The sequence below is a fragment of the Bos mutus genome, chromosome 22 (assembly GCF_027580195.1).
Source record: "Bos mutus isolate GX-2022 chromosome 22, NWIPB_WYAK_1.1, whole genome shotgun sequence".
Lineage (NCBI taxonomy): Eukaryota > Metazoa > Chordata > Mammalia > Artiodactyla > Bovidae > Bos > Bos mutus.
In genome coordinates, this window is record NC_091638.1 from 67228257 (window position 1) to 67240675 (window position 12419).

At 49.1% G+C, this 12419-nt stretch overlaps 1 protein-coding gene across 3 annotated transcripts in view; it reads right to left on the bottom strand.

The window, feature by feature from the left end:
- DPP3 (dipeptidyl peptidase 3) overlaps nucleotides 1-12419 on the bottom strand; it is a 31984-nt gene that overhangs the window by 12234 nt on the left and 7331 nt on the right. For all 3 annotated transcript variants that reach the window (XM_005903526.2, XM_005903527.2, XM_070358889.1), the window contains exons 3-11: nucleotides 9531-9620; nucleotides 8794-8931; nucleotides 8125-8199; nucleotides 7181-7274; nucleotides 3195-3325; nucleotides 2953-3083; nucleotides 2816-2874; nucleotides 359-553; nucleotides 4-116 (exon numbers count right to left, since the gene is read on the bottom strand). In XM_005903526.2, coding sequence (XP_005903588.2) covers nucleotides 4-116; nucleotides 359-553; nucleotides 2816-2874; nucleotides 2953-3083; nucleotides 3195-3325; nucleotides 7181-7274; nucleotides 8125-8199; nucleotides 8794-8931; nucleotides 9531-9620 — 1026 coding nt within the window. The remainder of the gene's footprint in view (nucleotides 1-3; nucleotides 117-358; nucleotides 554-2815; nucleotides 2875-2952; nucleotides 3084-3194; nucleotides 3326-7180; nucleotides 7275-8124; nucleotides 8200-8793; nucleotides 8932-9530; nucleotides 9621-12419) is intronic.

The following is a 12419-nucleotide window of genomic DNA, read 5'->3' on the forward strand; positions in this document are numbered from 1 at the left end:
CACCTTGTCCTCCTCCTCCAGGAAGGTGAGTTTCTCCCGCTGAGTGGCGTAGGCCACGGCCAGCACATTCCCCAGGGACACGTTCTTAAAGCCTTCTGTCTGCCTCAGGTCATCATCTGGAGAAGGTGGGAAGGAGACCAGGGAGAAAAGGGCAAGGGCAAAGGTCAAGGGTCACAGGCAAGGAGTCTAACCAGAGGGACAGGCTGGGAATGTAAGTGGAGCAGGGTGCTATGTGGCCAGGGCGAGTGTGTGGAGGGGGAGGGGGTGACTCTCAGTGGCATCTCCTAGGGGGTTTGGGGAGCCCCTGTCTTGTTCAGGTGGGGATAGGGGGCGGGCAGGACCCTCCGGGGAAGCTCACAGTTGGGGATGTTGATGCCGGCGGGAATGCCGGAGCCAGCGAAGGTGAGAACATCCAGGGAGGTGAAGTCGGGGGTGAGGAACTTGTCCTTCTCGAAGGCTGGGGGCCAGGGCAGCTCCTTCAGCAGCTGCTCCGCACTTGCCACCAGCCACTCAAACTTGGCACTCATGGCCTTGTTCACCATGGCCACGAAGCCTGTGGGGGACAGAGTGGGCTGTGAGTGGGCAGGGTTGGGGGATCCCACACCCTCCTCCTCTCCTGTAATAGCCCTCCAGCCATTATGCAGGCATTGACTGCCTGCTGGGCGCAGGGAGCCTGTGCTGGCCACTCGGGAGAACGTGGGCCTGTGCTTTGCCTTCATGGAGGCCCCTGTTTTGGGGAGAGTAGGGTACAGAGAAAAGGCTTCACTGAGTAACACCTGAGATGGATCTTTTTAAACTTCTTAAAAATTTTTTTGGCAATGCCAGGTGGCTTGTAGGATCTTAGTTCCCTGATCAGGGGCCACAGCAGGGAAAGCATGGAGTCCTAACCCACTGGATTGCCAGGGAGTGCCCTGAGATGGATCTTAAAGGTGTATGTGGGGAGTACCTAGTGGGTGATGGGGAAAGGATCAAGGATCAGATGCCCAGTGGAAGGGACTATGTGAGCGAAAAAAGATGCTCTTCTTTTGGGGGGAACTGTGAGCTGTCCTGCATGGCTAGAGCGCCTGGCTTACGTGGTGGTGAGTGAGGCTGCTGCACTGGAGGGCTGGGGCTGATCCTTTCAGATTTAATACAGTTAAGAGTTCCTGGCTCAAAGCAGTATTTTCAAAATTGCACTCTACAGAACACATTTTCTATGAGAGCCTTCAAAAAGAAAGACCTCCCTGGTCAAAGAAGTTTGGGCAACACTATATACTCTATCTCCAACTTCTTAAAGGCTCTCAATGCACATTCGCATATTAAAGGTACTGAGGAGTCCTGCAAGCAGCGACTCTCTGCTGCTCCATGCTGAATCTTTCTTCTTCTTTTTTGGCTGTAGCATGCAGGATCTTAGTTCCCTGACTAGGGATCAAACCCATGTCCCCTGCAGTGGAAGCATAGAGTCTGAACTACCGGACCACCAGGGAAGTCCCTGAATAATTCCTGCTAACTCTGCATAGACTACACCCTGGAAAAGCCTGACCTAGACTAAGGAAGGGGACAACCTTGGCTAAGGGATGGGCTTGGCAAAGGCTCCCTATCTGGATTCACTCTGTCTGATGAAACCACCACACCAGGGCAAGAAGAAAGGATGATTAAAATAGCAAAGCAAAAAGCAACCTAAATGCCCAACAACTGGGGATTATTAAAAAATCAGGGGACAGCTATGTGATGGCACACCCTGCAGTTGGCAGACATGGAGTACAATATCAAATGTTATGGGAAATTATTTATGATATATTATGAACACTGTACACCTATTTAAAAGAATGTGGTAGGTCTATATATACTGATAGGAAAAGATATCCGAGATACATGACTAAGTGAAAAAAGCAAGTGACAGAATATACAGAATATAATCTCATTTACCTAGATGACTTAAAAGGAACATGTATGTGTATGTGTGTGTGTGTGAATGCTTAGATAAAGGTCTAGAAGGACCTGTACTCAACTGTGAACTCTGGTCACCTTTGGAGGGGAGCGATATAGGAGAGGTAGTGAAAGAAGGATTTCACATTTTACCCTACACACGACTGTACTTTTCCAATTACTTACAAGTGTGGATTTTTAAATTATACACATACATTTCTAAGCATCGCTCTCTATAAAAACAAAAGACAAAAAGTACATTCCAAACTTTAATCTTGGGGTGGGTGCAGTCACAATTGATTATTTTTGGTGTGTGTTTTCATAATTTTTGACCATGAACATGGCTTACTTTTCTAATAATCATGATGAGTTATGTACAAAGGGGGAACCTCCGAGACTGAGGCTGCTGCGACTTGGGCTTGGGCACAGGGGCCGAGGCAGCCTGCGACCTGCCCTGGGATGACAGCAGCCAAGTTCACAGTCACAGCGTTAATTCTGCTCTCATAGACCCAGCACCACTGACATGCCTGGCACTGTGCTGAGCTGTCTGCATGTAATACCTCACTTTCCATGACACCTGAAAAGGAGTGATGGAGGCTCAGAGGTGGGGTTAAGTGACAAAGCTGGAGCCTGGGCCTGGACCAGACACAGGGGACAGCACGGCAAAGTGACTCAGAGCCGAGGTGCCTGGGGTGGGTCACCCCCCCAATTCTGCCTCAGTTCCCACCTCTGTGAAGTGAGGAGGGAAATCCTCATAGGACGACGGTTATCAAAATGAGTGAAGATAGCTAGGTGTCCAGTCCACAGCAAATCACTGATGGCTGTTGCTATGACTCTCTACTACGGGAGACTCATCAGGCGGAAGGGGAAAGGGTTTCATCTTGACCTCCCACCTCCCAGAAGTTACCTTCAAACTCTCCACGGGAACCAAAGGGGTCTCGGTAGCTCTCGATGAACCCGATGTAACTGGGGGAGAGAAGGGCTGAGATGGAGGAGGGGCGGGCAGGGAGGCAGGGCAGGGCGGAATGGAGGCTGGCGCCTCACCTCTCCACGATGGGGCCTTTGTCCTGGATCCAGAAGCGAGAGCCCTTCTTGTGGGCCTCGATGGAGCCCTGGGTGAAGCTTTCTATATACTGGGCCAGCATCTGTTCCTGGTGGCTGTTGGCTGCATACGCCTGGGGGTGAGCAGGGGCTGGTCAGCCTCAGGCTGCCCCCCTATCCTGGTACCCGCCTTTGCTGCCCAGAGGGGCAGGGAGTGGCACACCTCAGCCCTGAGCGCCCCCTACCTTGGCTTTCTCCAGCTGCTCCACCACCTTCTGGAGGATGGGGGCATAGTCCCCGCGGGTCACCCGAAAATGGCTTCCCTGGAATTCGTAGCTCTTCAGCTTGGAATTCATTTCGGAGTCCAGGTTAGGCTCTGAGGGAAGAAGGATCATCGCTCAGGGGAAAGGCGAGTGTGAGACATCCCAGCAGGCTTCTCACTGTGACATTCATTTACTCTAACATCCTCGAGGGCTCCCCATTGCTCACAGAAAATATAAACTTTTATCTTCAAAAATATATATATTTGGGGGACTTCCCTGATGGTCCAGTGGCTAACACTTTGCACTCCCAACACGGGGGGCCAGGGTTTGATTCCTGGTCAGGGAACTAGACCCCATGTGCCGCAACTAAGGGTTCGCATGCTACAACTAAAGATCTTACATGCTCAACGAAGATGAAAGATCCTGAGTGCCACAAATAAGACCTCGCACAATCAAATAAATAGTAATATATATATGTTCTGTAACATGATATGTTTTAAGTGATTTATATGTGTTAACTCAATGAAACCTCATATCAACTCTGTGGGGAGAGGGAAATTATCATCTCTTTTCTACAGATGGGGAAACTAAGGCACCAAGAAGTTAAGTTAGGTTTTGAAGGTCACACAGCAGCAAGTAGCAGAGTTGGATTCAAACCCAGGGTGGCAAATTGTATTTAAAAAGTTAGCCCCACCCTAGACATAATCACAAGGGTCCCTCTAAGAAGGAGACAAGAGGGTGAAGGGAAGTAGGAGATGTGATGAGAGAAGAAAGGAGGGGGCAAGATGTGAGGAAGAGGCCATGGGGCGAGGGATGCAGGCAGCTTCTAGAAGCTGAAAGAGGCAGGGAAGAAGATTTCCCCAGAAGAGACTCCAGTTTGGACCTCCAGAACTATAAGAGAATAAATCTGCGGGGTCTTTTAATTTCTCACTTTATTTTTATTTTGGCTGCACTCCGTCTTCATTGCAGAACGCAGTCTTAGCCCTGCAGCATGTGGGGTCTTAGTTCCCCGAGCAGGAATCAAACCCATGTCCCCTGCATTGGAAGGCGGACTCTTCACCACTGGGCCACCAAGGAAGTCCCTAAATTTGAGTTTTTCATGCTGCTACCTTTGTGGCTATTTGTTAGAGAAGCAATGGCATATTAATACTGTTGTATCTTGCCTGTTATCTTTGATCCATATAACACGCTTCTACATTATATTTTAAAATACATATATTTATTTACATATATATGGTCATGGTATTTCCTATCTCCTGATGTGAGATATGCTTCCAGATTGTATTTTTAAATATATGTATATATGGCCATATATGGCCACAGTATTTCCTATCTCCCAATGTGACTTCTCTCGTGAGAATGTGGGGGCTTTATTCCCTCTTCTTGAAGAGGGGCAGGCAGGCTTGTGACTACAGCAGAAGTGACACTGGCTGCCAAGGGCCAGGTCGTAGAAGGCAACAGAGCTTCCGCTTGGCTCTCTTGGGATGTTCACTCTGGAGCACAGCTGCCATGAACAGTATGAAGATGCCGCGTGAGGCATTTCGGTTGACAGCCCTGGTCAAGTCAATCTACATACATGCTGAACCCTAAACTTCCCCACCACCTCGCTTTGGCTCTTGCTGTTCCCTCCACCAGGAGTGCAGTCCCCGACCCGGCCTCATTTGCCTGGCATCTGAGGATCTACCAAGGCCGGGCCGCTGGGGAGACACCGGTGAATGAAACACAAAGGTCCTCCTCTCAAGGAGCTTGCAGTCAACAGAAAATAACCGGGAAATTACTGGGTATGCTGATGGGCAAAGAGGCTATGAGAAGACAGGGAAGGGTCCTGGGAAGGTGAGGTCCAAGCCTGGCCTCCAGGACGAGTGGGTGCTCGTCAGGTGAACACCTGGAGGGGAAGGAGACATTCTGGGGGGAACAGGGAACAGACTGTGCAAAGGCCTGGAGTGGGTAGGTAAGACATGGGGTTTTCAGGAAATTGGAAGTTGCTGAGCATGGCTGTGGCCCAGAGTCTAAGTGGGAGGCTGGGGGCTAGGAGGTGGGAGGTTGTTGGGGAAGGGAGGGCCAGATTACATAGGTCCTCATAGAGGCCTGGATTCTTGTCTCAATACTGCATCTATATCCCCCTCATCTGGTAACAGACTCCAGTTTTCCTTTGGGACCTACCCGCCCACAACCACCCCGAGTCCAGGCAGTGGGAGGAGCTGATCTTATCACCTGACTGTGAGGTAGGCTTGGAACCAGGTCTAGACAATCAGAGACCAGTCCTTTAACCACAAGGATTGGTTCATATAAATGGGAGACCCAAAACAGAGAAACTTGAGCCACTTCCAGACCTTCAGACACTACTTCTGGGAGAAAAGGGCCCTCTTTTTACTGAAACGGCCAGGCTAGTGGTTATCAGGCTCTGTGGGAGCAGCCTGCTGTGGATAAAGTCGAAGGGAGTTGAGCCAAGAGACAGAAAAATTTCTGAGAATGCTATCTGAGCAACTGGATCCAGCTGTGCCTGAAGCCCTTCTATTCTGGGCTTCTTAATTACTCAAGCCTATAAAGTCCCCTTTTGCTTGAGGCAAATAGGTTTCTTCACTTATAACCAAGAAATTCCGAATGATGGAGCCCTTAGAAGTGAATCTCGGCTTTACCCTGAAGGTACTACTTTGAGAGATATTTAGGAAGCAGGTTTAGCAATGAGAGGGTAACAGGCAGGAAGGCCAGGGGTCTCCAAATGGAGGAAATAAGCTGCAAGTGTCAGACATTTTTTCTCTCTCTCTTAAGCGGCAGGAGGAAACAAACCATGAGGGTTAGATTTTTTTCCCCTTCTCTGTACAGATTTAAAAAGAGGTTTCTCTTAAAATTCTGTGTTACCATAAGGACACCTGGTTCCACCTGAACTTAACTTTTCTCAAACCTAGAGCTAACCAATGCATTTTTCTTATGGAAATGTTTGTCTTAAGCTATATTAATGTGCTATATATTTACCCTAGACTCTGTCTTCAAGTCGGTTCCACCTAAAGGCTCAGAACTGACTTGACAAACCAGTATGTTATACTCACACATTGTTCTCCTAATCTATGTTAATGAAACTATGTATTTGCTTGGAAATCTGCCTTTCTTCAAGATTCATGTCAATCATGTTATGGCCCAGGACAACTCACCTTGAGCCAATGTTATCTCAAAATGCATGTTGTAGGTAAGGGGCCTGGTGCCAGTCTCTGAGTTTTGAGACATTTCCTTTCTCTAATTAGCAGACTGCTATTAGCTATATAACATCCGGCTAAAGATTAGCAGGGGGGCACTCTTTCTGCCCGCTTCTAATGTCTATGTAGAGGCTTTCTCTATCTCTCTTATACTTTAATAAAACTTGATTACACAAAAGCTCTGAGTGATCAAGCCTTGTGTCTGGCCCCAGATTGAATTCCTCTCCTCTGGAGGCCAAGAATCCCGGCATCTTTCACGGCTCAGCAAAAACCTTTCAGCAAGTTCACCGCCCCACCTTTCTATATTCTCCCCAACCTCCAGGACACTTTTTCCATTAAGCCTTCACTGACGTGCAGTTTGGATTTCCTCTCTAGGCCATCATGAGACATGTGGTCCAGCCTCTGTTTCCATTGTTTACATGAATTGTTATCTTCTGCACCACTGCCTGGAGGATGGGGACCACAGCCAACACTCGGGGCCTATCAGAGGCTTGCTGCAGTGATGTTCACCAGTGAAATAGGGCCCTTCCTCTGCCCTCGGGTCTCCCCTAGCTTTACATCACCACCAGCTCCAGGGCTAGGGGTGCTCACCATATGCTGAGCATGGCACAGGGCTCGGCACCCAATAAGCCTCCATCAGCATCCACCATAGCTAGAATGACTGTTGTTACTCCCTGTGGCTATTCAGGCAGCTAACCCCTGTCCTGGGTTCCTGCCCCATCCACGCTGGTCCAGGAACACTAAAGAGGGAAAAGAAGGGGGTTGTGAGCTCACCTGTGCCCAGCACGGAAGCCAACCGCACCTCGTAGCTCGGCTTCCCGTCCTGGCCAACCTCCTTGAAGAGCCGTGTGTTGTAGGCACTGAGGTTCTGGAAGAGAAAGGGCAGGGTTTGGGGGAGAGTAAATCCAGAGTGGGTGGTGGGGTGGGAGGGAGGGAGAGTGGGCACACCCGGGGGAGAAGACACAGAGGCAAAGCGGGCTGGGCCTCAGGGGGACCAGCCGGAGTCTTCTGGGAGGGAAGGGAGCAGGGTGGGCGGGCCAGGGCAGACTTCTGCTCGGCTCAGTACACTGAGTACTCAGTACACAGCACTTTTACTAAGTGCTGCGCCAGACAGTGAGCTTCCCAGGTGGCTTGGGGGTAAAGAATCTACCTGCCAACGCAAGAGACACAGGAGACACAGGTTTGACCTCTAGGTTGGGAAGATCCCCTGGAGGAGGAAATGGCAACCCACTCCAGTATTCTTGCCTGGAAAATTCCATGGACAGAGGAGCCTGGCGGGCTATAGTCCACGAGGTCACAAAGAGTTGGACCTGTCTGAGCACGCACATATGCACATACGATCACACCTGCCAGACACTTCATGACCTCAGCTAACTTGGGCTATAGGAGGCAGACCTCAAGCCACAGATAAGGGATATCACTGAGTGGCTGAGCTGGGAGGTGAAACTGACACATGGATACCAGAGCTCTGTTGAAGCAGGTCTGATATTCTGTGTCCTCCTTCCCTGAGGCTGTCACAAGGCCCTTCAGCCTGGGGTGGGGTGGGGGTGGCTCCATCAGGGCACTCATGCTGACCCTTAGGTAAGGGTTCCTCAGTCTTCTCCACCTCAAGGACCCCCAATGCCTGTGCCTCTGGGCTCAAGCTGAGACCAGGGAGTGGCCGCCAGTGCCAAGGGGACCCCAACAAGCCACTACCCCGAGCTGCCCATCCCCCAAACCTGTGAGTCCAGAAAATCTTGGGCTAGTTTGGCATCTTCCATGGTACAGTTCCCAGAGAAATAGGTGGTGATGCCCTGTCGGGGAAGGGGCAGAATGGAAATAGGAATTGTTGCTGAGGTTGGAGCTGCAGGGTCAGCTGGTAAATTCCTTCCTGGCCACCCTCTCCAGCCTCAGACTTCCTGCACCTCCTCTTAGCACCCTCCGAGGTCCCTCTCCATCTCTTTCCAGGGGAAGAATATTGGAACACAAACAACACACAGGGCCATCCCCAGCCTTCCTACAGCTCTGCGCCAGCCTCTCACAGATCCACCCTAAGGTTCACTGCGTCCCTCACCCCAAGCGACTCCTAAGCAGCATCCAGATGTGGGAAGCTTGGATCCCCTCCTTTCCACCGCCACCGCCCCCCCCCGCCCCCAGCTCCCTTCAGCTCTCAGCTCATCTCTCCTTCCCTCCTGGCACACAACATCCCAGGATGTCAGAACTGGGAGGGCGTTCAGAAAGCATTCCATCCAACCCACTTACTGAGGACAACGCTGAGACCCGCTGTGGACAGAAGCTTGGCCTCAGGCATGATGGACAGCCCGCTGTCTCCCCATCGGTTGCCCCTTCCTCCAGGCCAGGTGCCCCTCAACGATGCCCCCCACCCCCTAGCGTGGCTGGGGCCTCACCTCTTTCCCCAGCCCGAGGTGTCGAAGCCTCGATTCCAGTGAGAACATGAGCTCCCCGCAGATCTGCCAGAGGCCCCTAACTTCTTCCGGGTGCTGCTGAGCGGCCTCACTCCCCAGGATCACACGTTCCAGCTTCTCCTGCAGGGGAAGGGAGGTCCTTGGCCTGGCCAAGGCCGCACCACCCAACCTGCCTCCTGGAGCCCCCCAGCCACCCCCAAGCTCTTCTCCCATAGTCTAAGACCTTCTGGCTCAGAGGGTGGTCAACAGACTGGCAGCATCGACCTTGCCGGAGAAAAGCAGAACCTCACACCTGCCTGCTCAAGCTGGCTGAGTCAGAGGCTGTATTTCAATAAGATCGTCAGGCCAGTCATGTGCAGAGTAGGGACTGAAAGCCCTGGTGTAAGATCTGGGTCTGCCCCAGAAGGGCCTGAGCCCTGTGGTCCAGAGAAGGACTCCTTGCGTCCACTCTCCTCCACTGTCTCCAGGGGTGACCAACAGCCCCATCTCTGCAGCACTGAACGGTGCTCAGAACTCTTCCACAGCCTCCCTTCATTTGTCCCATGGTCAGCATGGTCGGGAGGTCGCTGCAGCACCCGGGAGGGTGGCTGACCCAAGGCTGTGCGGCATGGTGGTGACAAGGTCAAAGCCCGACTCCTGCGGGGGCTCCATCTGCTGCTTTCCCCGCTCCACCCTACCAGCCCGAAACTGCCCACTTTTCCCAGCCCTCCTCAGCTCACCTTGGGCAGGTTGGGAACAAACTTGGTGTCACCAAAGGACTTGTAGTTGCCCATGTTGGAGTAGACGCCCGCGGCGTAGACCAGGAACGCCTGGAGGAAGGCAGTGTCAGAGGAAACGCAGCCTCCCCACCCCATGGAGGGGCCCTCCTGGGATGTTAACACCCCAGAGGAAGCTGTATGGGTGAGGTGGGGAGATCTAGGGGGCAGGACCCACATCCCAGGAGGTGCCAGTCTGGGCTGCTTTCACGGCCCAATCTTCATACACCCATGGTCCAGCCAAATGGGTCTCCTCAACAGCTTCCAAATATTGATACACCCAAGCCCTCATCCACCTTGTTCCCTTCATATCAGCAGCCTCTCAGCCACCTGCATCTCATCTGACTTTGAAGGCCCAGCGCAGACACCACCTCCTGTAGGAAGCCTGTCCTTAGCCCCCATCTGATAGGCAGCTGGCGCTAGAGGCATCAAAATGTTAGGGATGGAGGGGCCTTGGTTGACGACTCTATGGCTTTTGCAGGCTCCAAATCTACTCTCCCTTCCTCTGATAATATGGCCTCAGCTTCCTTTTGGGATGGGGCAAAATCTCCCTTCCCCAACTCCAGGTAGGCACAGGCCCAAGCTGGCCAGCCAGAGCCTGACCAAGAAGTTTCCCAGCGGTTGAAGAGCTACTGTTTCATACCAGGAATCATCAAGTCCAAAGCCCCTAGAGCTCCCCTACTAAGGTCACAAAAGAAAGCAAAGCTGAGCGATGAAGACTGCATCGCAATGGTATCCCTGAGTCTCTGAATCCAGCCATGACTGAAGCCTCTCTAGCCCTGGACTTTTCAATTATGTGAGCCCATAATTCTCTTTTTTAAAAATAGACTTTATTCTATAGAGTAGTTTTAGGTTCACAGCAAAACTGAGTGGAAAGTAGAGATTACCCCAAAGCGCTCCCCCCCACACCCCGCCACCCCACTGCCAGGCACAGCCTCCACCTCATTAATATTCTTCACGAGTCTGGTACATTTCTTACAATTGAGGAATGTACCTTGGCAGCTCATCACCCAAAGATCATAGTTTACATTAGGGACCACTCTTGGCATTGTATATTCTATGGGTTTGGATAGATGTATAAAGACACATATCTGCCATTACACATGATACACTACTCTGTAGTATACAGGGCAGTTTCAGTGTCTGAAAAATCCTCTGTGCTCTATATCCCCTCCCAGCGCCTGCCAACTACCCATCTTCTTACTAGCTGCATAGTTTTGCCTTTTCCACATAGCTGGAATCATACAGTATGTACCCTTTTCGTGATGGTTTCTTTCACCCAGTAATATCCATTTAACTTTCTCCGTATCTTTTCATGGCTTAATCGCTCACTTCTTTTTAGCACTAATGTTCCATTGTCTGATATACCACGGTTTGTTTATTGACTCAGCTACCGAAGGGCATCTTTATCAGATATATCTTTTGCAAACATTTTCTCCCATTCATGACTTATCTTTTCATTCTCTTGACCGTGTCTTACACAGAGCAGAAAACTTTAATTTTAGGGACATCTTTGGAGGTCCAGTGGTTAAAACTCTGTGCTTCCAATGCAGAGGGCGTGGGTTCGATCCCTGGTCGAGGAACTAAGATCCCACATGCCACATAACATGGCCAAGAAAAAGAAAAATTAAATTTTAATAAGTTCAGCTTATCAATTATTTCTATCACGGATCATGCTTGGTGTTATAACTAAAAAGTCAACTGCATACCCAAGGTCATCTAAATTTTCTCCTATGTTATTTTCTGGGAGTTTTAGTTTTGTATTTAAGACTGTGATTCATTTTGAGTTAATTTTTGTGAAGGATATAAGATCTGTGTCTAGATTTTTTTTTTTTTTTTTTTACCATGTGGATGTCTAGTTATTCTAGCACCATCTATTGGAAAGACTATATTTGTTTCATTACATTACCTTTGTTCTTTGTCAAAGATTTGTACTAAATTTGTGGGGGTCTGTTTCTAGACTCTCTATTCTATTGCACTGATCTATTGTCTATTATTTTGCCAACAGAAGACTGTCCTGATTACTGTAGCTTAATAGTAAGTCTTTTTTTTTTTAATAGTAAGTCTTGAACTAGAGTAGCGTGAGTCCTTCAACTTTGTTCTTCTCCTTCATTACTGTATTGACTATTCTGAGTCTTTTGCCTCTCCGTATTAAGTTTAGAATAAGTTTGTTGGTATCCACAAAACAACTTGCTGGGATTTCGACTGGGATTGCACTGAATTTATAGATACAGTTGGGAAGAAGTGATATCTTGACAATATTGAATCTTTCTATCCATGAACATGGAGTATCTCTCCATTTATTTAGTTCTTCTTTGATATTTTTCATCAGAGTTTTATAGTTTTCTGCATATACGTCTTCTCCACATTGTTAGATTTATCACTATTTCAACTTTTTTGGGTGCTATTGTAAATGGAATTGTGTCTTAATTTCAAATTCTATGTTCTCATTGCTGGAATACAGGAAAGCAATTGACTTTCATGTACTAACTTTGCATCCTGCAACCTTGCTATAATCACTTATGTGTTCTAGGAGTTTTTGTTGATTCTTTCAGATTTTCCACTTAAACAATCATGTCATCTGTGAACAAAGACAGTATTATGTCTTCCTTTACAATATGTATACCTGTAATTTCTTTTTCTTGTCTTATTGCATTAGGTAGAATTTCCAGTACAACATTGAAAAGTAGTGGTGAGAAGGAAGAAACTTGCTTTATTCCTGATGTTAGTGGGGAAGTTTTTCACCATTAAATATGATATTAACTCTAAGTTTTCTAGTTACAATTTGTTTTTTTTAATCATGAATGGGTGTTCAGATCAGATCAGATCAGTCGCTCAGTCGTGTCCGACTCT